We start from the raw sequence: 27,874 nt of genomic DNA on the forward strand, positions 1-27,874 counted from the left end.
TATAATTGAGTCAAATGCTGACTGACGTTTTTCATACTAATTGTTAGTCCATTTTACATATACACTGAATTGACGACACGTTTCCTGTTATTTCCCGATATTGACAAGGAATAAGCGGCGGAAATGACCTGTCTGCAGGGGATGCTCACTCCAACATGAAAACTGATCTCACCTCTGATGTTTTGGAGGTTTGTTTCCCCTGCCCCTGCTTTGTATTGTTTTATGGACTTTTGATATTGAATACTGTTCGTTTTCTCCATATATTTCATGTAAAGATTGTTTTAGACCATTGCTAGCTATTCTCTCAAAGACACTTACAAATGAAATTTTGGTTTCATTATGTGGTCAATCGAGTGGCTTGCATGATAATTTGCATAACTACAGAAGATGTAATGCATATAGGTATCAAGCCAGTAATGGTACATTTATGTAGAAATAAAGTACATTTCCTAACTTATATAATTTTATCTCGGACTAAGATATTATAAAAGAGAATATTTTAAAACACTTCTTAAATGTCTTTTTTCTATTTATTATTTTTCTAAATTTGCATATTATAGAATTTAATTTTATTCCTATCGTTCTGTTGAAGACAGGCTTTAGTAAAAACTATTTTTACCCAAAGTATCTACAATTGCATTAAAATCACTATGCATTCAAAGGCAAACAGGAATCCTAGTTGGAGGCAGAAATGACATTACTGCCATTTATTTGTACTATAGTACCTTTTTGAGAAACAACATACCTCTCCGTCGCTACATTTTCTGACTGTGTGACAATGTCTAGGAGAGACAGAATCCGTACAGGACAGACAATACAGAGCAGCTGAAAAAGACAAAGCTCGGTTTGATATTTATATGAATCATACATGTATTACATTCATACATACTATATCACCGAACTGTGAGACCCAATCTGGAATCAAAAACATTTTAAATTGGGTTTATATCAACTTTAATTTTCTATATTAAAATTCCTTTTACATGCAAGTATTTTCCATGTTCCATGTTCAAAAATAGGTGAAGATATCTAACAGTACTCTTGTATGAAAGATTCTGTTATTTAGTAAAACTAGCAGTTCAAAACTTTTTTATAAAACGCTGATTATATATGATTTTCATGCGTATAGTTTTCCCACCGCATCTGACAAGTGTGAAAATTTATAAATAACGACTGCAAACCTTATTTCATACATTTGATAGGGACAACCAATTCCTTTTTTTATTTGTGACAAAATACCAAATGGGTCTTATTAATCACAGAAAAAAATACTGAAAATTTTCAGATTCTCAAATGATAATTTTTATGAAGCAAACAATAACTAAAAAGGTCATTTGATAGGAAAATGCAGTTATTTATCAAATATATATATTATATATATATTGTATATTATATTATATATATATATTAAATATCATTTAAAACTTACCTGAGCCAGACACTAAGGTTAGGATTATAAACAATTCTACAAAAAATTTTAAAAGGTTGTAATGGATAATTTCTGGTTATGTACATATATTAACATGTAACATGTATTGAATTTTGAGGGTTTTCGCTTTTAAATGTAAGTTAAATATATCTGATGATAACACAATGGAATAATGTGATCTTAAAAGTAAACTGAGAGCTGTACATTCAACGGCAGAGTATAAAGATAAGTTTTCCAAGGATTGTCAGTGTGGAAAAACAAGAAGAAAGGTCATTTACATTTACTACTTAAAGTTGACATCATAACCTTTCTGCAGTGAGTTCTGATTACATTATACGTACCCTTTTATACAAAATGTTTTAGAAGTTATAATATCTGATTGCATTTATCTTCAGTGATTGATTTACATTAAATTATACTTTATCTTAATTCATATTTTTTTTTTAGAACATCTCTGGCTCAATGCAAGATTACGTGTGCTAAGAAGAAATTCATGCTTTCCTTTAGAAATTTCTGATATTAAAAAAATATATATGTAAATTTTGGCGGAGAAATAATCATTACCTGTGCTTCTTGAGGACATTGTTAATCAGAATGCACTAGTCTGAACAGGAAATTCTTTATTTGATTGAGCCAATGACATATAGATAAGACTTCAAAGTTCATGTTAACAACTATATAGAAAGATAAAATACAATTTATACGAACAATTAACCTAGCCTTACTGTCTAAGCCTATTATAATAACAGCATTATTTTTCGGATGTAAAATAGTTTTGTTGTAAAATTGCTAGATCCTCAGTGCGGGATAATATACCATAATTCGTGGTAAATTGTCCCTTGAAAATCCTATTAAGTTAACCTTTTGCCCTTTTGGGGAAGGTTGATTACAAATTTTTCATTCCAAATTAAAATGCCCTAAAATTTCCAGGACATCCTGATCGGTTTCAATGTGACTCAAAAGGATACAGCAGATCCTTTAAAACCGACATTGTATTTTAAATAAGGGTACCAATAATTAAATTTTTAAGTAGTTTGTGATTTATATCAACAGATGTCAGTTACAGTAAAGATTTTGGTGAAAATATTTTCTATATATATATTCCCTTTTATTAGATTTTGTATATTTCCCACACGTTTCGTATTCCTTTTTAAACAGTTCTTGAATAGGACATCGAGTTATCTGTACCCGTCATACAACTTTTAGATATTATTACCCTTTTTGGAAACATGGGAAATGTAATAAAAATTGTACTCAGTTTCCATGCCCTGATTCTAATGAAAACGTTCAGAAGCAAATCTCTCCGAGAAATTTTAGCATTACTAATTTGTTGTTTTATAATGGGGTCCATCATTTGAAGCAAGAGTTCCGATGTTCGTCCCAGTGTCATTATATTCCAAGGACATTCGACACTGGAACGATATACTCATACTTATAGTTTGTGTTTTACGTCACATTGGAGAATATTGTACTCATATAGACCTTTAATATTTACTTTAACATTACTATTATATTGAACTTTAAAATTTAGTCAGGGCCATTGAGCAGTGAATTATTTTTTACCGTGCCAACGCCTAATTTTAAAAGTCTCATCCGAAGGACCTGCAATTTTCATTTCCAAATGCCGAGGGCTTGATGGAGGAAAAGTTGGTATCTTTTTTATCGTCTTAGGTCGGTCTAGTGATTTAAACTCAGGACCTTTCGATCACGGAGCAGACGTTGTACTAACTGAGCTACCGTGACGACCAACTTTGTCGTGAAAGACTGCATGTATTCAGTATATTCATTAATCATGTCTTCTATACGATCAGGACTAGAGTTATTAACATATCATTTAATTTCTATAAAATACTTGATTCTGATTGGATAAAAAATTGTTTTGATAACTGCATCAATAAAATCTAGAGTTCGCTTGCACTAAGCAGCCGGAACTACTTTGGCAGTCTTTACATGTATATTCCCCCTTCCAGATTACTTTTTGAAGGAATAATTAAATACCTTTAATTAAATAAATAAATATTTTCCTGAATTTCGAAACCTGTCCGTTACGTTCCTGACTTATTTTCTACTTTCGTTTCGTTTTGGATTATCCCCCTTTGCTAAACAAATCAAATCGTCTGCATAACAACAATACAGTTTTGGGAAAGAAGGAAAGAAATCGTTCAAATCGACATACTTTTGTTAAATGTTCGGCTCTGAGATATCTGGTATGAACAACAGAATTCTGAAGAAATGTTTTTTTTTACGCTAAAAGCAGGGAAACCCGTTAGGCAAAACCTGTTCAATCTTGGGAAACGAATGATCGAGAAAAACGACACTGCCTGAATGAGGACGGAATTCTTTTTTATCTTAAACAGTCGGAAGCAGACTCTTTCAGGCTTTACAGCATTGACAGGTTGTGATACTTATTTATATGTTCGGTTTGAAATTCAGTTGAAAAGATGTGCAAATGAAATCCAAAATTCCTGTGACCTAACGTTAGAATTGCATGTTAGGATATTTGAGTAGCTTACCCTGACATTTACGAACTTAGATAACTTACCGTGGAAAATATACCCATTGGGATAACACAACAGGTAAGTTTTTTTCTGTTAAAGAACTATAAATTATTTCAGAGAATGTTGGCAATGACACGATAATATTTGAGAACGTTTCTTCGTTTGAGCCCTTTTGAATTGCAGCAACGTTAACGTTGTTGTGATGAATTCGTGCGCAATGTTTTTGATGCGTAAATTTAATAGAAAAGTGAAAGAAAGTTTCATTTTATTAATTTAAAATCAAAAATTAAATGATAAGAAATGATTGTAATATTTTTTTCCTTTGATCGATGTATCAAAGAAAAATTTGGAAGGAAAACTTTTTCATCAATGCGCTACGCGCATTGATGAAGTTTTCCGTCCAAATTTTTCTTTGATACATCGATCAAAGGAAAAAATATTACATTCATTTCTTAAATGATACATTGAATAGTAAAATTTAATATTTAACACCCACTTTTTGTTTGTTTGTTTTTTAAAAGAACTAGCTGATAGAAATATTAAGCATGCTTTATATTGTCTGAAGATGTCAAGGAGTCAGTGATAAAAGTACAAAAATTTCATTCCAACATATGGTAAACTTGTATTCACCCTAAAACCCTGAATACTTGTAAAAACATTTTACTTCAGCCCAAGAGCTTGACTCACTTTTCCTAAATTTTATCATCCATGACTTTTTAACTGGTGGTGCAAGGGCTTTCAGACTTCAGACGTTATCCCTTGAAACATTCCAAGACAACAACAGTACCTAAGTCAGCTTGCTCTGTGATTGAAAGGTCGTGAGCTCGAACTCCGACTGCGACTGACCAAAGACGATTGAAATATCGGTTGCTACAGTTCCTTCGCCAAGTGCTTGGCACTTTGGATTGCAAGTTGTGGGCCCTTCATTATGGTAAAAACGTTGATTTAATATAATGATAACTTTTATTTATTATGGTGATAATAATGTCACTTTAGTGATAACTATGTAAACTTTGATTACAATGTAACTATTACAGTTATCACTTTGACACAATAGTGATCACTTTGAAAACTGCGTTTTACTATTATAGCCATAAAAGATATTATAGTGATTATTTTGACGCTTTGCTTCCTAAAACTATATTAAACAAGAGATGTTTGTAAAACACTTATGCCCCCTCCCCCCAAAATTGGAATTTTCCCAAGTCCAAAAGGGTATAACCCTGTCAACAATGGTCCGATTGTACCTCAAACAAAACTTGATACAGACATTTATGTGATATATCTGTATACAAAATTTCATTTCAGTTTGTGCAACGGTTGTGAAGAAAATGAACGGAAACTAAGTGGACCTACAGACCGACAGACCAACATAAAGCAGCAATTAAGCAATATGCCCTCCCTTCTTCGAAGGGGGGCATAACTAAAGTTAACTATACTATTTTGTTAGGAATTCTTTTGGCTCTAGGAAGGCAGAAACCATGAAAGTGATGTTTGGTTTTATTTAAACAGATTTTTGATTAATCCATTTTTATCGATTATTGATTATAAACAGAATTTGCATTTTTTTTTTTCTATGCATAGAGAATTTTATTTTTCAGATAAAAAATATTGATGCATGAATACGTTTTTATGATATGATATATCTGTAATTTATAATTTATCCAATCCAATGAGCCCCTGGCACCGTAGGTGATGATTAGCAGGGAATATCCTGGGATATTTTATCCCAAATTCCTATTATAGTTTTGGAAATAAATTTATATCTTTATGGAATATTTGATTTGATTAAAACTGCCATTATGACGAAGAACAAATGATTTTTTTGCAAAATCAGACAGCTATAGTTGCCTTGGCAACTCAGGTAACCAAGTAAAAAAAGAAAGCTAGTATCTTTAATATTTTGACCGTTAACGGTAGCCTAATGGTAGAGCATTCGCTTCGTGATCGGGAGGCCCGGGATCGATTCTCGTTCGCGGCGCCGCGTCAAACCAGACGTAAAAATAGGTAGCGACTGTTCCTTCGATAAGCACTCGACATAAGAAATTGAAGTCACGGGTCTTTCGGGTGTGACCTTAAAAACGAAGGCCCCGTGTCATATGCATGGTTGACGTTGGCACGATAAAGAACCCTCACTGCTCAATGGCCCTGAGTGCCGAGTATAGGTCTAAATTTGAAGCCCTTCACCGGCATCGGTGACGTCTTCATATGAGTGAAAAATTCTCGAGAGAGACGTTAAACAATATACAATCAATCAATCAATATTTTGAATACTGAAACAATTACGTTTCTTGATAATTTAAAACTTTGTAAAAACTCGTTGGTTTTCAATTCAAAACTATAGAATGTGTCTTGTTGACAAACTTTCATATATTGTAGTTTTATAGCTATGGTAACAACCACTTTTTTCTGTTTTTTTTTTTTCTAGTGTCTGCGTTTTGTCCATCTCTCACCAGAGGGCGTATTTTGCATCGCTATCTCTGAAAACCCTAATCTCTGTAAACCCTAAATGCCAAGATTCTTGGCAAACTTACTTTTACATATTGCATCATCAATTATGAATTGTAAAGTTTTATATTTCTTTCCTTAAAATCTTAAATTAAAAAGTGTTTATATGAAAATTAGAGACAGATATGGCCTATTTGCCATATCTTATAAGGTTTTATATTTCGGCAGGATATTGAGAACGTTGAATAAATTAAAACACATTGCAGACAAATATCAACAAGGTTTTTTCTTATAGGCAGACAACTTGCAACCCTGAAACTTATACAGAAATGTTAAGTTGTTACATCTTCCTATGGGTCATTTTGAACAATATCTGAAAACAAAATCAAGTGTCTCCACATTCCCTACTACTTTTCAGACGTTGACAGAGGTACATGTACTAGTGGAATGATAACTCTAGGTAGAGATTGTGGTTTAGTATCTTGCTTACCATTTTCAATTGAAATCAGAGAAATCTGTTTGAGCTGTGCACGTAAATCCAATTTTTTTTTTTAATATTTATTCATGCATTTTACAAGAATAAGTAGCAATATCAAAACGTACTGTTATTTTTGCAACACTTCAAAAATGTTTTGTTATTGTTAATAAAAAAAGTTAAATACAAAACTTAGTTATGCAAGAGAATATAAACAAGAAAAATGCTTAAACACATACTATCTATAGATGTTAAGTATAGTCTGCACCAAATTTAACGTTCACAGTACACTTTGTACATTCTTCATTAACAGTAGTGTACATTATGGATGACAATAAACTAGAGCAAAGTCTAAATCAGAAATGATGCATTTTTGTTCATAAAAAAATTACATGTCTGTGTAATTTTAATACAACGATTTAAAAACAACATTTAAACAATAATTTTCAAACAACATTGACACTGTATGTATGTTAAGTAACTTAACAAATGCTTTCTTGATATTTTGAATCATCAGTAAAAGATACCTAAAGAATATTTACTTCATCATGTTCCAACTTATTTTATATAAACGTTTGAAGTGTTATCCTGGATGAAACTAACATGACAGACACATGTACCTGTGTTAAATACACTTACAGATGTACAATGTAGACCAAACAATGAAAATTTAGATCCTTAAAACATCATGCCAATAATTATGATAGAAATGTTAACATACATAATCAACATTTGCTGCCTTCTTACATCCACATTCGTTTTCTCAAATCTTATACAAAACAGAAAATAAAATGTCCTTGACATCTTCTACTTCCACTTTCCATACTTTCTTTTGAGTCCTTGACATCTACTTTCACTTTCTATCCTTCCTGTTGAACAAAAGGGTTGGCAATGGCCTCCATTCCATCAGAAGGACAGATGAGTACTACAGAGGTCCCTCTACACACCACCAATCCTAGAGATCGCGTGTCATCTGTGAGCTTGTATGGATCATCAGGATCTAAAAACAGACATGCTTTGTTATCAAGAGACTTGCAACATTAAGAAATGAAAGACATGAGAAACTTTCATATTGAGTTAAAACAAGGACCACAGACAGTATCCCATGAAAGTTTGTTCTCATTTTATTTTACCTTCTTTTGGATCCTTAACCATTATTTTGAAATGATTCTTTTTCATTCTACTTTCTGATACTGTATAAGTAGAAATTCTAGCAAGGATTTAATTTGGCATTATTAGCAAGGCTGTTGAGATCGCTAAAATTGAATTTAGCTAAAAATAAATTGCGTTTTATTTGTATTGGCTTCTTGAGTGAGCATTTTAAAAATTGCTAAAATTACTTCTCACTAAAAATAAAATAGCTGTTTTTAAGGAGAAATCCCTAAATTAGCTAAAATTTCCACTTATACAGTATCAACTTCGACATTTTAAGACAAAAGAATTGTGTTTCCCTCCTTTCGATATCTTTGTTGATAGGATTCCATATACTGCATATTGTGTAAAAATATTAACACCCTATCATATGATAATGTTATTCAAAAGTAATCCCCAAACTTATTTTTTTTTAATTTTGTCAAAAATGAATGTCAAGTCAGGTGGTCAAAAATCATATCATGCCTGGAAACATTTTGTGACAAGTAATGCACATTATCAAATATAAAAGTCAAATTTTACTATATCAAAAGTTATAAGGGAAGATCACAATTTTGAAAAGTATGTTAAACTACAAGGTTACAGGGTCATAATTCATTCTTTCCCAGGTAATATACATGTATTTTATGAAAGCCATATCTTTTCTCTTTCAACAGTTTTGACCACTTAAAAGTATTGTTAAAATTTCTGAGCAAAATAATTTAATAATTTCAAGAGCTATAGGTATAACAACCATTGAATATAAAATAAAATTTTAGTAATATTCAATTTTACAGGACTATGTCTAATCTCTATAATGCCAAAATTAAATCCTCGCTAAATTTCTGCTTAAGTGACTTACATTTATTGCGTTTAATTTTGAAGAATATTTCAACTGGTGTGACAGAATTTAACTTGACAATAAGTGAATAAGATTTGTCACAAATAATTGGTTTACAGCATTTTTACATTATTTTTTATCCTAGCCTAGACTCAGTTGTGTCAAAAGAAAGATAACTCTGTCTGTATTGAGTTTTCCTCTTTTTGACTTCATCAGCTAACAATGAGGGGAAAGGGGCAAAAATATACAACAGACATGCTGAATTGTGCATATTTTGTTCTCTAATTTCATGACACATTTAATACAAAAGAAAACATTTGATGGTTACCTCTCAGGTATTCTGTTGTGTCATCCAATACAAGATTTAACAGGGGGTCATAACCCTTCAACACACCAGCAGCTGAAGTGGAAACAAATATGTTTAATATGACCTTCCATTCAGAAAGGTTAAAAAAGAAAAAGATTTTGATTTCTCAAAATGACTGCTCTAAGTAATCATTCAGAATTCTTATATTATGCGCGAGAATGATATTTTCACAAGCACACTTTTTCGCGTAATTATGCGAAAATAAAGTTCTTGCCAATGATAGGTGATTTACAGTACATCATGTATATGATATGTGGGGTTTCATACCTTCTCGACCCCCGCTAAATTTGACTCGGATAGTTTTGTCGAGGTACTTCGCGAGATCCAAAATTGTCTCTTTCTTCTTCTTCTCTTTGTCTTTGTCCCCTGATTGCTACAAAATGAAAGGAAAGATTGATTCTCACTTAAACATGTAAATTGAATGAAATACCGTATAGCGGGTTTTCTTGGTGGGTGTAAAATTTGGCGTTTTTGCCTGCTCAAAGGTATGCCAATTATTTTGGCGTTTATTATTTTAGCGGACACAGAGTTTCAGCTCCTTGCAGATAAACACTAAAAAGAGTACTGACTATTTTAACGATTAAAATTTTAGCGGGCTACCATCAAAACGCCTAAATAAGCCAAAATTAGCACCCCACTAAAATAACCCGCTATACGGTATATCTTCAGCCTTTTTAAACATAACTTAAGAGAAAGTGTTCTTGTACATTCTGTCATTCAACTTGATTCTTGTTGACTTTGGCTTAGATAAGTTTTGATCTTGGGAGATCTTGAGATTGAAGGAAATGTTTTTTTTTCAATTGACAATAGTGCAATCTAACAAATATTATGTGTACTGCTCACTTACAACCCATTTTCCAGCAAACACTTTACACTGCAGATGTATATCAGTATATGGTGAAAAAAGTACTTAATTTGAAAGATTAAGGAATAATTTACTGCATGTTTTAAACTTTATATTTACATTTGCAAATGTTTCCCTTTATATAACACTACTGAAAGCAATGCATATCTATAAATGTATAAATACAGGTATGGGGTCAAGAGGTCATAGAATAAGATGGGTACAAGTCAAAACGGCACCTGGTGAAAACGGCACTTAGGACATATGCAAAACGGCACTTGAGAGTAGTCAAAAGGGCACTTTAGAAAAGTCAAAACGGCACTTTTTTTTATTTTGAGAATTTGATATTGTTTACACAGAAAATAGATCTTTATATTACATATCTATAATAAATGTGTATATTATTATTGATAAAAATGTTTAAAAAATAATTAAGGAAAAAAATTAAACCGATTCATTTTAGAATTATTGTACTTTTGTACAGTGGTTAGATTTTTTAAATGTATTTCTATTTTAAATTATATATCTATTATTTTCTACAAAAGAGATCAAATCCCAATTATATTAATATATATGATCCTTTGAAATTTAAAACTTTATAGTGTTGCAAATATGTATACTACTCTGTTTGGGGGTTGCCAGTCACAGTTGACTAATTAGAAGCCAGTTAGAGTATGTTTACTTAGAATACACTCGTAGGAATAGGAAACAAAAGACCATTTCACACCTCCCCTTCAATAATCTGTTGATCGTCAATTTGCAATCATATTGCTACTATGGCTCTAGCCCCCCCACTTTCAGATCTGGGGGGGCAAGAGTATGTCTGTGCCCCCCCCCCCCCCCACTTTTTAATGAAGAACAAAATCACAGCTATTTTCCCTAACATTACCTTAACTAGAGGAAATGTTCATTGAAGGGATAGTTGCCCCCCCCCCCCTCTCCCCACTTTTTGACCCTAGTATAGTTATATCGAAGAATAGTGGGAAAAAAATGGAATTGAAAGTAACTTGCCTTTGAAAAAGTTGGCCACTACCCCCACCCCCACCCCCACCCCCCACGAAATAGGATTTTCTAGTTTGGGGAACTTTCAATTTTTTTTTTTTTTTTTTTTTTTTTTTTTTTTGCTTGTCAAAGAATTTCTTGAGTTGAACCCCCCACTTTTAAGTTTGTGACTACGCCTCTGGTACACAAGTATAAACATGAAGTCTCTGTTGAGACTGTAGCTCTACTGGTTTGTACTTATAACAAAGGATGAGAAAAGAAGCCATAGCTTTTTAAAGGAATTTCACATTTCTATTTTTAGTAACCATGGCAACACCATTCATCGAAATCAAAATCCGATGCAAAAATTTATATATCTTAGTGTAGTCTACTTGTGTGCCAAGTCATATTGAAATCAGACCAAAATTGTAGGAGTAGCGTTTTAAAGGAATTTCACAGAAAATTCTATTTTTAGTAGCCATGGCAACACTGTTCATCGAAATGAAAAAACGATGCACTATTTTATGTATCTTTGTGTAGTCTACTTGTGTGCCAAGTTATACTGAAATCAGATCAAAATTCTAGGAGGAGTAGCTTTTAAAGGAATTTCACAGAAAATTCTATTTTTAGTAACAATGGCAATACTGTTCATCAAAACAAAAACCCATGCACTATTTTATATATCTCTGTGTAGTCAACTTGTGTGCCAAGTTATATTGAAATAAGACCAAAACTGTCGGAGGAGTAGCGTTTTAAAGGAATTTCACAGAAAATTCTATTTTTAGTAACCATGGCAACACCGTTCATCGAAAAAAAAACAAAAAAAAACGATGCACTATTTTATGTATCTTTGTGTAGTCTACTTGTGTGCCAAGTTATATTGAAATCAAATCAAAGTTGTAGGAGGAGTAGCGTTTTAAAGGAATTTCACAGAAAATTCTATTTTTAGTAACCATGGCAACACCGTTCATCAAAATCTAAAACTGATGCACTATTTTATGTATCTTAGTGTAGTCTACTTGTATGCCAAGTTATATTGAAATCAGATCAAAATTGTAGTAGAAGTAGTGTTTTAAAAGAATTTCACAGATAATTTTATTTTTAGTAACCATGGCAACACCGTTCATCGAAATCAAAAACCGATGCACTATTTTATGTATCTTAGTGTAGTCAACTTGTATGCCAAGTTATATTGAAATCAGATCATAACTGTAGGAGGAGTAGCATTTTAAAGGAATTTCACAGAAATTTCTATTTTTAGTAACCATGGCAACACCGTTCATCGAAATCAAAATCCGATGCACTATTTAATGTATCTTTGTGTAGTCTACTTTTGTGCCGAGTTATATTAAAATCAGACCAAAACTGTAGGAGGAGTAGCGTTTCGAAAAATTGTTTACAGACAGACGGACAGACAGACAGCTAGACAGACAGACGGACGACGGACACCTTACTATCGCATAAGCTCTTCTGGTCTCTGACCAGTAGAGCTAATAAAAACTCAGATAATCCTCTCCAAACTGTACATAAAATATAAATAGCCATACAACATTTAACAATATAATAAACATGTACATAGAAGAACATTTGTTTTTTCATAATGAAGATGATACAATGTTGATATTGTTAAAATAATTTCTACAGATAAATGTGAGATAAAGTGACTCTTACTGTAATTTTTTTTAAAAATCATTTACACCATTTCTTTTTTTTCTTCATATTATCAACACTACACTACAAATATAATCATGATAATTATTCTTAATCCCACATATAGCTTATAAATACTACCTTTAAAAATAGATTGAAGATAAAGCAAAATTGAAGCCACAAAAAATTCTAAAGTCAATAAATTAAATTTTGAATTAAAAAAGAACTTATGTCAAATATATATCATAACAGTATTATACACTTTTTCCTCTAAGTGCCGTTTTAACCAAGTGCCATTTTAACTAAGTGTCATTTTAACCAAGTGCCGTTTTGCATATTCCAGGTGCTGTTTTCACCAGGTGCCATTTTCACTAGAAATGAAATTTAAACTAGTTAAATAGAGTAGGTATAAAGAACTAGCTAGCTTTAAAAAGCTAGGTAGGTTAAAATAATCTTTGGAGTGGATATGTGCAAAATGTGAAGGTAATGATCGATTAACTATGCATTGGATGAAGCTTCTCATCTTTTTTTGAATTATTGAACAAAAGATATGTAAAAAATGAATAGTTGACATACCTGCATTTGCTTTGGGGCTTGTGACATGATGATTTCGGCGATTTTTTTTCCTAAAGAAAAACGTGCATAAAACGCTCGTTCAAACCGGAATGAAACTAGAGACGATTCTGTTAGAGTTTCTTTGAACAGACTTTAAGTTTCCGGAAAAAAAAGTTACACCAACGGATTTCTATAAAATGTCTTGCTTTTATCACTTTTTGATATTGGTTTCTTTATTGTATTTTAAAATAAATTCTTCTAAAATAAACTTCTGTTTTTCTTTGATTTATAAGCTTTTTCACTACGGGTCACGTTTCTTAAATAATAAAGTTCTATTGATTTAAGAAAGAGTGTTAGTCAGGCGTTCAAATAATACGTTATGTATAACACAGATGTTCTCTCTCCTAGCTATCAATAATGCATAAAAGTTCGATCTTTGTCCAGGTAGGAGAATTTCCTATTAAATACACACACACAGTCTTTTCCACGTTTTGAGGATCATTTTTCATTGCGGAGATTATTTGAAATCAGTAAGTACATTCAAAAATTACATGTACATGTACCACTGTATGATGCTTTTCTCACATGCCGTTAATTAACTTTTCATTACATGTAACTTACTATATATGTACCTACATGTAGTTAATTACATACAATTCTACGGAGCATATGTTACAAAAAGATTAAAATTTACAGAAAGATTAAAATTTCCTTTTGTTTTACTTCATTTCTTATGAGCGTGTTTAGAATTTCGTCAATATCTCTTCACTGTTGAGTTCTAAATATCGCATGACAAATTAAAATTTAACCTTTCTTAAGGGGACGACCATTTGATTCTAAAAGGGGGGGAGCAGATACATGTATTTGTCCTCGAAAGTTGAAAATGAAAATAAATGATATGTCCCTGACCCTTCTCTCCCTGACCCCTCCCCCAAATTAGAGTAGTTGTGGGCCTGGATGTTTTCTTTTTTTTCTTTTGCTTGTTAGGCTTTTTCAGTGATGAAAGAAATAATTAAATTGTCCTTAATATTATCGGAGATGAATAATCTGTCCTTGACATGAAAAGAAATATTCTGACTCGAAAAAAATGCCAGCCCCCTCCCCTCAGAACCAGTGGTTGTCCCCTAACTAGACTTTCAATATCACTAATTATTCAAGTTCAGGTAACATTCTCTTTACCAGTTTTGCATACATTAAAAAGTCAGATATAGGGATCTAAATTTTCTTTCCTTTAATTCTGTTGTCATATGCTAGTTGTAGAAGCACAGACAATCGACAATAAAGGGCCAACCTTACCCCATCCCACCCCCCACCCCCCCCCAAAAAAAATTGGTCTCCAATCGGGGGGATTTCTAAATAAATTCAAATTCAATATGTAGAGAGAGAGAGAGAGAGAGAGAGAGAGAGCACTCATGACTGTAAATTTAGAACCTTAAAGATTACAATTCTCTTCGAAAATTTTAACATATGTTAATAATATCTGACGTTTAAAATATTTCATATTTATATATTTAAAAAAAAAATAAGTAGGAGCTTTGAATTTCCTCTCTAAGGCCCCAAGCATCCAATCATCAAATCCCCCATGGAGAACCCCTGAATCTGAAACCGGTGAATTTTAATTTTGTAAACATGAGTCGGGCGCTACAGCACCGCAATCCACGTGTAATCGGGCAACACAAAGAACCCGTCGTTTGTGTGTGAGGATACAGTTTCATTTTTAAAAGCCAAGTTTTTATAAAGAAATGTTTTGTGTCATCCAATATGGCCAGATAATTCGTATTTACCTGCCATTTGGTTTTATTAACATTTTCCCCCGATTTTCTGACACATCGGAGTTATTGTATTGGAACGTTTGTTAAAACAGGAGTTTTTAATTCAGAAAATATTTTTCTGTGTTTGATGTGTCGAAAAATATGACGGATGTTGTGTATCGAAGCTAGTGTTTGCTAAACACATACTTTTGGAAGTTTATTTTTATTAAACTTTATAGACGTTGGTGATGCTTTGATATCGTATGCTAGCATAGGATATGACAATACTTTGCTAAGAAAAGAGGAAAACTGAAACTGCATTTCAAGTGACAATTTGGATTGTGAATTTCCATGTAATTTGTATAAATACCATCTTTGAAAGATCTTTTCCATCCAGTGACTTTTTACCTATGGCCAGATTGCAACTGAAGCGTCAATAATGTGAAGTGGTCAAATCCAAAATGTTTTAACTGTTTTATACAGATGGATATTTTCTGTTTCAACATATCTGCATTGACCCCTGACATAAAAAACGTTAATGAACTCCCCTCAAACGAGGGGTTTGCCACCTTAAACTTTATCACGAGGATGTCCACTTCAGTTACTGTGACGTCATAATCTCCAAGTTTTTATGATGTCATCAAAATGCACCGACCTACCGGTAAAGGCTCCGGGCACCGGTCCCTGCTCGCGGAGACTCTGGGTGTTTTTAGTCTTAGGAGCTGTGGACATTGTTTTAGGACTCATCAGTGTTGGACTTTATTTCAACATTCAGGCTATCACTACCTCTGACAGCCTGACGGAAGTGATACCTGGGTATATCGTTTGTCTTGTGGTGAGTATAGTGTGTACGTATGATCGTAAAACAAGAATTCCATCGGAAAACCCCTCTTCAAATTAAAAAGATCACAGTCATTGTTATTTCAGATCGAGTGTGTTATTTAATGTGCAATTTCTGGCCTGTCAATTGTGGGCACTTAACAAAGGAAGAAAAATAATTGTGAGAATTGATGATTTATTAAATCACACGAGTATATAGGAGTAATCATATTTAGCATTGGGAGATTAAAACAGGGAAGATTTGTCTGTAGTACACATGTACCTATCGAAGCTAGCTGTACTCAGATTTGCTAGATAGGGTAGCTTAAATTATTCTCTGCACTTATTAACTAATATCCATGGAATATCCATGAATACACATTAAGGTTATACTAGCTTTTCCACTCTCCTAAAGAGCTAGGGTAATTTAAGGGTTGTTACGACCCTGCTATATTATAAGTTAAACCCATTAATAGACCTATAGGACAAGCAAGGCAGTGAAACATTAGCAAGGAACTGTTATCAAATTTTATCAGATGTTTCCTCTAGAAATGAAGGTGAAAACAGATGTAGTTAATGTTCGTATGACACTAGAGCTCGGCCTAATCACCGGCTTGATCAGAAGAGATCTAAGCGTCTTTACAAATCAGTGTGTTAGTGCTATGGGGTGAATTATTGAGAACTCGTATGTTTTAATACTAAAAATATTTCATGCTCCAAAAACACAGACTTTATTGTACTTAATCCGCGACAGACTTCACACAGAGTTCAGATGTAAGGTGTGAACATAGACATTCTATAGATGTGTCTGCGTGTTGTCATAATTGTGCATATTACATGTATGTTGATCAGTTGCCAACCATATTGTACGAAATTTATGTTTCATCTGTTATAAAATCAATATCAGGGAATATGAAAACTCTAAAACGCTGCAAAAATTTATATAATTTCAAGGGTATTAACATTTGACAGTCCTTAATTAAAGACATAAAAATGGGGGTTTTCTGTGATAATACAAACACGGATTATATAGGCCCCCTTAACCAATCCGAAATTTTAAAGTTGGTGTCGTACAGTACTGGCATTGGTGCCACTTTTGGAAGCAAAACGACCCAAGATCTGTAATGCTTGAGTTGAACAGTAGCAAACGGCCTTAATACTGTGGTCAACACTAAGGTGATCAAATGTCCATTGTCCTTCAAGAGTACATTTGTTACCCTGTCAAATGTCCCCGGACCTCGCCCAATCAAACGGGCACCTTGCCGTTAAAATTTCGGACATAATAACCCCCGTATTCCTCGTGTGTTGGAATGTGTCCTCCTTTGTTCGGGACCCCCCTACGGAGATTTAGCTCTTTAATTGGACCCCCATTTATGTATTCAAAAATCCTCCATTGTCATCCCACGGTAAAACCACCTGTCGTATTTTCCACGGTTCGCCGCGGGTCAAAGAGATCGACGGAGAGGCGAAATATTTCACCGTCTTTTTAATATCGTTTGATTTTGAAAGTGCAAGAAAGAGATTTGTATCACAAAGAAAAGGGATAGACCTTGAATGCAGCATTTGTGTCGCTGTGTAATTAAGGTCCCCAGACAGCGCCGAGGGATGCTAGAGAGCGTTCTGTGTAAAGAATTCGTTATCCGTGATCAGGGGTAAAACTGGCAAGCAGCCTTAAATTTTTGGTCCAGACCTATTTGAAGCTGAATATGACGTCATAGAAAAAAATCTGGACTGTATAATTTTGTATCGTAACAATTAATAAGAAATACATGTATATACCAGTTAAAAAAGATCCTAGATCCTTATGCAAAGTCATTTTAATGGAAACATTTCTTTTTCGTGTACTTAACAATGGCTTGGTGTAAAATGCGGAGGATGGAGTCTCCACAAAACTCCAAAATGGAGGGTCAGAGAGTGCAAGGGGTGGAGCCTCTTGTGTCAATTTTTATACATTTGCCCGTTTTATGTTTCAATCATTTTAGAAGCTGGAAACAACTGGGTTGCTTGTAGAGTTCTCCATCAGTGATAAAAAGTGCCTGTCAGAATTAATTACTGAGTCTTGATACTGGTATGTCCCAAATATTTTATTGCAGATAATTATGCCATGCATAACATATCGCAGATCACTTTGTCTTTAAATTATCAACAATTAAAAAGTATATTTCATAATTGCTGTAAAAGCTACAAAGGCTTCTGTATGCGTAAACCACAAAAAGAAGATACAATTAAATTACAACTGAAAATGAAATTTAGCACAAAAAAAAGATAACATGACTTTCAATTATATCAACAACAAATGAGGGGAAAAATTTTTTGTCATCTTTCCCTAGAAGTTTAGGTAATCTAGCCCTTAGCAATTTTAACATTTGGCCCTTCAGATATCTGATACCTATACTAATAAAATCTGTCAAGACCTCATGGGTTACTGCGAGATAGCAGTGTGAATCAGACAGTTTCCATTGCACTTAGCATCTGTGATATCGCAAAACAAAATTTAAATCACAAGCACGGGCTGCATGCCCCTCATTTGTTTCTCATATCTGTAGGTCATTTCGATTCTCATTTTGTTGTCTCTTTATCATGATGCTTGTTTCTCATTCTTTTTAGAGCAAAAAAATAAAATAAAATAAAAACAGTTAATGGCCAGAGTTCTCTAATAAAACAATCAGTTAATTTACTGAATCTATTATATAATTATTTTTAATTTTTCTAAAATGGGATAATATTTCTGAGTGAATAATGACATCACGGCACATTTCCAACATCGGACAGTGTCTTCGACAGCAATCAGATTTCAGATGGTAATAGGTATTTTGTAATGAGGCCGACTTTCATTGACACCTTTATATACATATATCAGTCTATTTATATATATCTGTATAAAATATCACCAAAAGATAATAACTTTGATGCTATTCTGTTTCAGTCAGTCTCTGTTATCGTTAAAAATTAAATAATCAGCAAAGCTGTTCCCCTCGTTGAAATGTGGTGTTCATTATTTTTTTTAATTACCATTTCCTGTTTCTTTGTTTCTCATTTTGTATTTTATGGACTTTATAAACAAATGTCATCAGATACTGTCAAATGGTCATCACAAAATCAGGTTGGGAGATATAACTGAGTTTCATTCACTCAACTTCAATGAAATTATTTTTTTTTAATTGTTTGGGTAATGTAACACTCTAACACATTCTCACGGAGTATCAGAAAATGAGATGACAGATCTAATAAGCACATGCTAAATTTACGACAAGCACTATGCTCCACCTCCTGCATCATCTAACACAAGAGGCTCCACCCCTTGCACTCTCTGACCCTCCATTTTGGAGTTTTGTGGAGACTCCATCCTCCGCATTTTACACCAAGCCACTTAACAATGGCTTCTGAAATTATTTAAGAGATATGTTATAGTCAAGGACGAGACATTTCTCTGTTTTAAAAACACACACACACATATCACATTTACCTTAAAGTTTATTTGAATATGGGAAAATGTACTTATTTTGCTGCTTACTAAATTGAAACGGAAAAAATTCATCGTGACTTAATAAATAATCTACATATGTATGTGGATTTTTAACAAATTCCTTTACATTATAATACCACTTGGATCCGCGCCCCAATCTGATCACACACGTAATTATACCTAACCACCATGAGAATGAGCGGGGATAATGTTGTTCCTCATTATATTGTCGTCTGTGAAGTTTTATGAGTGCCAGACTCATAATTTCAACAGCCACCGAAATTACGTGTAAACGTTCTATCGACCTTTTCTATAAAGACCGTGGGAAAATAACCTGCACGCGCGGCGCTCTCAATTTTTCACTGAGGTTAACTCGCAATGCATGATGTAGGAGAAGATCCGTTTTAGCACTAATTTCTCAAAACCATCCCCACTCTTCTCTCCCACAAGTTATTACATATATGTATATTGAAATAATTTAATTCTGGTTGTAACGCTGTATTTGATTGGATAAAAAATTATTTCATATTGTATAAAATGGGTTGCCTACGTCACAATGACTTGCGTCAAAAACGTATCAATCCGCCTGACGTTACATTCAAATTTTGTACAAACTGAGGTCATTTTGTTAGAACAATCATTTTTTTTTCTTACATCAAATTAATGAAAATTAAATTATAAGGAATGAATTTAATAGCTACCCATTTTATACGGTATAAACTGGGTTGGAACAGTTTACGCTTTTTTATAAACCGCTTCGCGGTTTATAAAGCGTAAACTGCCCCAACCCAGTTTATACCGTATAAAATGGGTAGCTATTAAATTCATTCCTTAAGTACATGTTTAAAATTATCTTCGGCCATTGTTTTAAATTAAATATACATGTTTATAATTATAAAATAAGAAATCAGTAAAGTACATGGATTCACTTTCCATGCAAACTGCAGGTTGTACTATAATTAATACTGTATAAACGTCCACATTTTTATGATTCAAAAATATATCAAAGAATTAGATTATTATATAAGAGCAACAGCTTTCAATTGAATATTAATATAGTTTAAGAACTTTCATTTTAAAAAAGAGAACAAGATTTACCAGTGATAGGGTATCTATAATTGTGTTAAACCTGTAATACATCGTTAATCCCCGTTGTTAAAATAAAGCGTTAGACCCAGTGAAAGCTGATGAAGTGGGAAGGAAAAAGTGACATGATAAATTCGACATCTGTTTTAAGTTTAATTTAATAAACAACCCGGCGATGGTCAAAGAGATAAAAATAAAAACACGTGGGAACTGCAGGGGCCAACCATGGGGGAAAAGGAAAAATAGCATATCATTGTAATAATAAAATACATAATGAAATTTATATTGAGAGGAAGTGAAGATTTATCTCTGAATGATATAATATACTTCATTTGAATATAGTTTAAGGGGAGAAAATTAATTCTTTCTCTTTAATGTCTGTAGAATTTTTATTAAAAAGGAGATAACCTCGGATTATCTCCCTTATCGCTGTGGTGTATCTGGCACACTTTGTTATTTTTGTGGGACAAAAGTTAACGTGCCAAATTAAAAGTGTTTATGCGATGGAATTTATGTAAATAACCCCACAGTTCAGACAGACACCCGATACTTTATAAACCAATTCAAGCGAGACGAACTGTCGTCTGAACACACTTTTGTTTCGCCTGACTGGTCAGACATCGGGTTCAACACGTGGAGAGAGAGAGATGGTTTTTAAATATATTCAGAATTCTTCATGTTTTATTGTCCGTAATGTAGATGAAGATGAATCATTAATCAATTCACTGATTTTATATTAAAAAAAAAAAAAAACTAACAAAGTCGTCCTAAAATCGTACACATACACGAAGATGGCAATACGTTTTTTTTTTATTCTTCAAATTGTGTCGTTTATTAAAACAAAATTTCTAATTATAAAAAAAATCTTATTTATTTAAAGAGCCTGGAATAAATATTTCTATACATACCCACCATTGTAACATTGTTCATTGTAAAGCTACAGTATAATACAGTTACAGCGAAGGCGTTTATAACGATTCACGTTTACTGGAAGTACAGTGTAATTGTATGCAGGTTACAAGCCTTTTTAAAACGTAACAAAAATAATGAACAATCTTAATATAATTACTTTTAAGATGAAATTGTGTGTCTCTTGCACCTCACTTAAAGCGTGTTTTTTCTTTGCCTGTTTGTATTTCAACTTTCAAAATTACATGTCAAAGTTCTTTTATTGATTGCAGATCATAACTAAAATATCTCTAATTGACAATTTTTTGAAAATTATTCAGTAATTACATAATACATGTATTTCTCTTTGTAGGTCCTTCTTAAAGGGTCCATTGTTCTTGTCTTATTTTGGTTGCGGCCATCTTGCTTGGTATGAAGTAGCAAATTAATCATTCTTAAGCATGTATTTGTATAACATTCTTAAGCATGTATTTGTACAACATTCGTAAGCATGCATTTGTATAACATAAATAGATTTTTTCCCCTTTTCTTTCAATTTTATACCTGATTTTGAGTTTAGTGAATTAATTGTATATTCATTTCTGCTATACAAAAAGATCATGCAGGATCATAAAACATACTCTTATTTAATTGATGATGACAAGTGTTTTATCGTGTACGCTAGATCGACATCTTATTAATAATATGATCAGCGTTAAACGAGTTAACTAAGTTTCCTGACCCTGAGACCAGAAAGTACAAAATATTTTTATTTACGAAAGTGTTCATCTATATTGCTTCCTCTTGCTTTGTTTTTCTCAGATATTTGTCTGCCTAGCGGTGGCGACAGGTTGCGGACTTCTTTGCGTTGTGTTGGCCATCTTGTGTGTGACGCACGTCCTTCAGCCAATCACAAACCTCGACTCATGTACCTACATCAAGCAGGATTCGGTTTGTGAATGTATATCGTCATATCGGAGAGACGGCCTAACTGTAGAGTTTCTCCCTGCTGGTAAGTCATAGGCGGATCCAATTAAACAATTTTTTTCCAGATATTATTATATACATGTATCTAGTACCTTAAGTAAGTTAAAGTATATGTAAAACTTTTTTTTATTCGTTTAATTGCAATAAATTGTCAGATTTAATACGTTTGCTTAATTGATGAAGATATTTCTTCTTATTTTATAGAAAAAGATAAAATAAAGTTTGAGAGAAGCAACAGTTGTGAGGACATTGAATCCCTACTTCCGGTACTTTTATATGCTGAGTGCGCCCTCTATCTGTGTATATTCATCGTGTGTACCATTGTCGCTGTCCTGTCATTCCTCATCATAAAGTTAGAGAAAAGAAACATTTTAAGGGTAAGATTCCCCCATACTCTCCCCCCTCTGTAAATTGCATTAATTTTTTATTTTCTCGAAGTGAACTTTTCGAAAAACCATCCCATATTTATTAACTACAATAATATTAAAGCAATGTCTTTAATTTATAATCGGTTTAGGTATTTGTTTGATGTTAGATTTTTAAGCCATGATGGTAAAATCCTTTGCATTTTACTGAAAGTATACCACAAAGGACAAGTTCTACGTGCCGCAGTAGTTAGAGCGTCTGTTTTAGAGCCGTGGAGCAAGGAGCTGACCCCTACGTCAAGGGTTGGAATCCAACTGTAGACCGGTCCTATTAAGGATAAGACCGTATAACACCGAGGTCCCGTGTCGCAGTAGGTGCTGACACGAAAAAGATCCCTCCCTGCTCAATGGCCCTAAGTGCTGAACATAGGTCAGAATTGTAGTGGTGGCGTCTCAACATGCATGAGTGATTAATTTTCAAGAGGGATGTTAAACATCAAACAATCAATCAATCCAATAGAACGACCGAGGCAATGCGAGCTGAAATTCCCGAGAGATGCCTCTTACTTAATTTAATTACCCCTTTACGTCTTAATTGAAGCCTTAATCCAGTGTCACAACACGTAAAAGCAATGTTGCTTCCGGCTAGTTCAAATCCCCAACTCTCCTTAGAAAAGTACATGTATATTTGAAAGTTAACCTCAAAAATATTATGAAAAACATCTTACGCTTCATTAGTCATTTATATAGTTTAAAAACAATAAAACAAGTAAAAGGTTGCATTCAGATATCAGTCTCAACAAATGTAACGAGAACAAGCATACATTATACATTGTATAATCAAGAATTTCACAAAACTTCAAACAGAATAAAAATCTGTCAAAATGAAAACCGGAAGTAGAATTTAGTAGAGCTGCCAACCGGAAAAGGAAGATCGATGTGAGCCTGCGCTGAGTATACTACCGTGTATGTTGATTCCCGGCCGAGAGCGCACCCTGACGATGTCTCCGTTATTCAACTGGGCCACCACCACCCCCGTTGTCATGTGGTACTCACTGTTCTGTTGACTGTCCGTGATTACGTTTCCTGAAACAGTTATTAATTAAGCTTAATGAATTCCCTCAGTTGTATATCGGGTACTAGTATTTCTGCGAAAATCACATATCAGATTAGACATTTCTTGTTAAAAATGTAGAGGAATCATGTGTATACAAGTTTATGAATTATACATCGTATTATTTACGAATTCTCATTTATCTGATTATCATTCACCAAACCCTGAAACATACATGTAAATTACGGCACGGAAATAACAAAGAATATAAAAAAAATAAATCTCTAGGATCATCTTTCGATGACACACCGCCTTCATATAGGTACTTGACCTCCGTTGTGGCGCTTAAATTGTTTTTATCTAATAGCTACATGTATTTGCTCCACTTACCAAGTGCAACAGAGTTTACGGTGAGTTCCGAGAAAACATATGAGTTAGAGTCAACAGTGATAGTCCAGGTAAACACGTACGTCCCGGCATGAGGGGCTGTGAAAACTCCCGAGGTGTTACTGTAACCGGAACCGACGTTAGTCCGGATGTTATCGAAAACGAAAGTGGTATCCGGGTGAGGATACTGCAGGTTGTTGTTCATGTAAGCATAGAAAGCATTATGAGTTGATCCTTGACCTAATTAAAGAACAAAATATTATATGTTAGAAACGATGTAATATTTTCTATGGTATATATCTTAAATTAGCCTTTAGAAGAACAGAACATGCAGTCAAAGCACAATAAACTATACCGGCATATTTTAAAAGGTTACTTTTGGTCTTACTGTTAATTATAAGTAAACTGTCTTCAACATGACCTGAAAAGATTTCGACTAAGAACATTGATAGCAGAGGTAGTCAAATAACTGTTGTAAATGACTCAAATATATCGAAAGAAAAGCACATTTGTGAATAATATACATAAGACATAAGACAATTACGTTTTGTCAGTCCTACATGTTCGTGTGTTTGCGAGTCGCACTTGTCAGATAAAGCATGGATCTCTGCCCTCATTTCATTCGCCTCTTTTCGTCCTTGAATGGCGGCGGCTTCCAGCTCCCTCACTCGACCTTCCAGCTTCTGAATCGTCATCAGCAACCGACCAATCAGATCTTCGCTTTGGTGGGATCCCGCCTCATCCGATCCGCGTGCTAATGCCACGAAAATGAGAACACAAAAAAGAGTGGCTGCAATATCGCGAGGTCCCATGTTCAAAAAATGGCTGACTGCAATGAAACTGCCTTATCGGGGATCACTAACCTAGTCCTGTCTGCAAAATGTCTGTGTCACACATAGCTTATATAGACCAAAGTGCCCGTAGTCCGTTTGGAAAGATAAGAACAATAGTCCATATTGCAGTACTAAATACACTATGTAGATTATAAGCAGGAATTGCTATTGACGATATTGCGACTGTTATTGTAGGTTTCCATTGTTAATACGTCGTGCTTTGTACCGAATTAAGGGTTCTTTTCGTGCACAGAACTTGAAATGGACTAGTTACACCATATACACTACAGTTATACCTTACGTTTATGTTTATTTGTACTGACTCGGCTCGGTGACCTTTTGATCTGCATATGACGTCACAAAATGCTTAGCTGATTTCGTTTACACATACCGGGGGTGCCTTGTGTTTGTCATCCTACATTTTCGCCCCTCCCCCAAAATGACAACAGTAATGGCGAGACAGCAATGTTTTTCTAAAAAAAAGTCTTTCAAAATACTTCTTTGATTTCTGAATTTGATATTTTTCAGAATGAAACTTATGAAGAGATTTTTACTGTAAGCGGAGGGTCTTCGTGCAGTGAAAGTGAGGGCGAACCGGAAGCCGATTCCACTCCAGCATCGGAAGGAAATACCGGACCGGGAAGACCGGAAGTAAACAGTCAGCTAGACGGCAGGAACACCTGCCCACCCGGGATCCTTAAAAACCAGGATAAACATGAAATTCTTGTAGACAAGTCTCTCTCGCGGTCAAAATCGTGCGATTCAATTGATCTTATATACAATGCCTCCGAAAGCGACAAGGTCAAGAAGGGGCGTCTGAAGGAACACAGAAGAAGGGAGCGGCGTGCGGTCACTCTTAACAACCTCGACTCCAAACAGTTACTGTTAATTTTAGATCTACAGAGAAGGTACCAGGAAGAAACTCGCTTGTTGAAATCTCAGGGAAATTTGAATATTACTCCGACAGGTGCGACACCTAATGCCGAACTTATTGTGCAAAGAAGGGCAGTAACTCCTCAACCTTATAGAAAACCTAATCCAAATACTCTGCCGCGTTCACATACACCACAACCCGGCCCCGTTAGTGGTTGTAATATTAGAATGGGCGAATTAGCTCGCGATCTACAAAACTGTCTTCGGGATAGAGAATCTGCCACCAAGAGTAAAGAACCTCAGAGGAAAACGGACGGAACGGACGACAATAAACTGGTGCCTCAGAACGACGGTTACGTCCATATGGCTCCACGACCAAAGTCACGTCCGTCTGTACAGAAATACTTTCTACCACCACAGCCAATACAGAGGTGCAGGTCCACATCTCCATTTACCAACCCACGCCAAAGAAAGACTTCTCCTTCCGAACAACTGCCGTCCCAACCGAAATCGCGAACGCTTGATTCGACGACACTGTTGCCACCCGCGCCAATACAACGAAATGGATCCGCCTTCCAGTTGGTAGGACATCCTGTCGGACCAATGTATAATAAAGGATCCGTCTCTCACGATGTTGTGTTCCGAACACCCGGTGACATTTTCTGCGAAAATGCAATCCGGGACAATTTTAAACTATATTCAAGTCCATTTCTCCTAAGAAATACAAAACAAGGGCCTGTTGATTCTGTTTCCGGTTCAACCTTGACCCCGCCTTATTCCGGTCCGCCCTCATACACGGAATTTCTTTCTAGAACGGATTCTGCTTTGGAATCTGGATCAGAACATATATATGAGACGTACGAAAACATCTCTGAAACAAAGTCATCATCTAGAAAGGTCTCATCTCCGAAACGGAGTCCCAAGAAAACGAGTGAGACTGTTCAAACGACAGAAAGTGAGGACGACGTGTTTCTTCCTGTTAAGGCTTCAACAGGTGTCGCAAATTCCTCCCCCTCCCAGCCTTATATTCCCGCGTATAACGACTCTAGTCGTAGACGAAAACCAAAGAAACGAAGTGGACGTCAGAAACAGGCAGCCAATGATGTTGCTGTTTTCAATGGTCACGTGACTCCTTCTAAGATCACAACAGAGTCACGTGATTTCATTCATCATCAGAACCCTACAGAAAATGACAATGTATATGCAATTAGTGCCAAAGCAAGAACTAAATCAGCAAACACTGACACCGACTGCGAAAGTTCTAGAAAACTAAGCACAAACAATTTTTCAAAAATGCCCTGTAGTTCAGTCAGTGCATCGGAAGAGAAAGTAGATGGAAAACAGTTGTCAGAGAATGAGACAAGCTGTACAAAGACAGGGAAATATCACACAGGTTATATAATCGGAGTAAGAGGTTATTCCAAACGTATGTCTGAGAGTTCCGGGTGTACGTACGAGGATGTGGAAGAATCGTCAATAGGAGTTTCAAGCCAAGCATCTCTAATCTCGAGCAGTGACGAGATAACACGAGAATTCAATAGAGCAATAGACGAGATTCACCCAGGTCTGGGCGATCCAAGGGTTCTGGAGACTATGATTTGACGCATGTGCATTGTTCAGTTCCTTTCTGGACTTCCTCGTATATGATCATACTGTTTAAAATATTTCTTATAATAAATTCCTATATGTGAACAAATTGATACGAGTAATTATAAGGGGAATCGGGTGTTTAAGGAATAACAAGAACAAAAACCTATATTTTGATATTCATTATAGTATACGCATGAATGAGATTGAAAAATACCCGTATGTACATGTAAATGCTTTCGATCTCTCTACAAGTGACATTGTGAATATTTGTGTTCTGTTTACAATACACTGTTTATTATACACTATGGATGTGAATGTGTTCAGTCAGACTTTATGACGTTATTTTTCTGTTTTACCATTATAGATTTACTTTTGTAATGTAGTTATATCATTTTTGCGACCGACATAGAAATAAAATTTAAATTCTTGTATCAGTTGTCGAATGTATTTTCTGTAAAAAAAAAAAAGTATTGACCGAAACACAGTGAAACCTGTCTAATCCAACATCCACTGGAAGAGACATTTTATGTCGGAATAGACAGTGTATCGGATAAGT

At 34.4% G+C, this 27,874-nt stretch overlaps 3 protein-coding genes and 1 long non-coding RNA gene across 4 annotated transcripts; 1 reads left to right on the forward strand and 3 right to left on the reverse strand.

Annotated features, from left to right (window-relative positions):
- Positions 1-744: 744 nt before the first annotated feature.
- Positions 745-2,038, reverse strand: LOC134251745 (uncharacterized). Its single transcript, XR_009988811.1, has 3 exons — positions 1,994-2,038; positions 1,430-1,465; positions 745-825 (listed from the first exon to the last, which is right to left on the reverse strand). It is a non-coding gene; the product is annotated as an uncharacterized LOC134251745 (long non-coding RNA).
- A 4,794-nt stretch (positions 2,039-6,832) lies between these two features.
- Positions 6,833-13,347, reverse strand: LOC134251749 (U6 snRNA-associated Sm-like protein LSm7). Its single transcript, XM_062734164.1, has 4 exons — positions 13,241-13,347; positions 9,457-9,562; positions 9,151-9,222; positions 6,833-7,850 (listed from the first exon to the last, which is right to left on the reverse strand). The coding sequence occupies exons 1-4, from the start codon at positions 13,265-13,267 to the stop codon at positions 7,711-7,713; spliced, it is 345 nt and encodes a 114-aa protein (XP_062590148.1). The 5' UTR covers positions 13,268-13,347; the 3' UTR covers positions 6,833-7,710.
- Positions 13,348-14,828: 1,481 nt separating this feature from the next.
- LOC134251746 (uncharacterized) lies at positions 14,829-27,749 on the forward strand. Its single transcript, XM_062734162.1, has 5 exons — positions 14,829-15,805; positions 21,603-21,659; positions 22,052-22,241; positions 22,421-22,593; positions 25,384-27,749. Exons 1-5 carry the CDS (start codon positions 15,602-15,604, stop codon positions 27,328-27,330), a joined length of 2,571 nt encoding a protein of 856 aa, XP_062590146.1. The 5' UTR covers positions 14,829-15,601; the 3' UTR covers positions 27,331-27,749.
- LOC134251747 (complement C1q-like protein 4) lies at positions 23,439-24,911 on the reverse strand. The gene is made up of 3 exons (XM_062734163.1): positions 24,567-24,911; positions 24,026-24,262; positions 23,439-23,667 (listed from the first exon to the last, which is right to left on the reverse strand). Exons 1-3 carry the CDS (start codon positions 24,832-24,834, stop codon positions 23,486-23,488), a joined length of 687 nt encoding a protein of 228 aa, XP_062590147.1. The 5' UTR covers positions 24,835-24,911; the 3' UTR covers positions 23,439-23,485.
- Positions 27,750-27,874: the final 125 nt, after the last annotated feature.

Source organism: Saccostrea cucullata, unplaced genomic scaffold (genome assembly GCF_032062105.1).
Source record: "Saccostrea cucullata isolate Sc308-1 unplaced genomic scaffold, CSIRO_AGI_Scuc_v1 ctg1566, whole genome shotgun sequence".
NCBI classification, from domain to species: domain Eukaryota; kingdom Metazoa; phylum Mollusca; class Bivalvia; order Ostreida; family Ostreidae; genus Saccostrea; species Saccostrea cuccullata.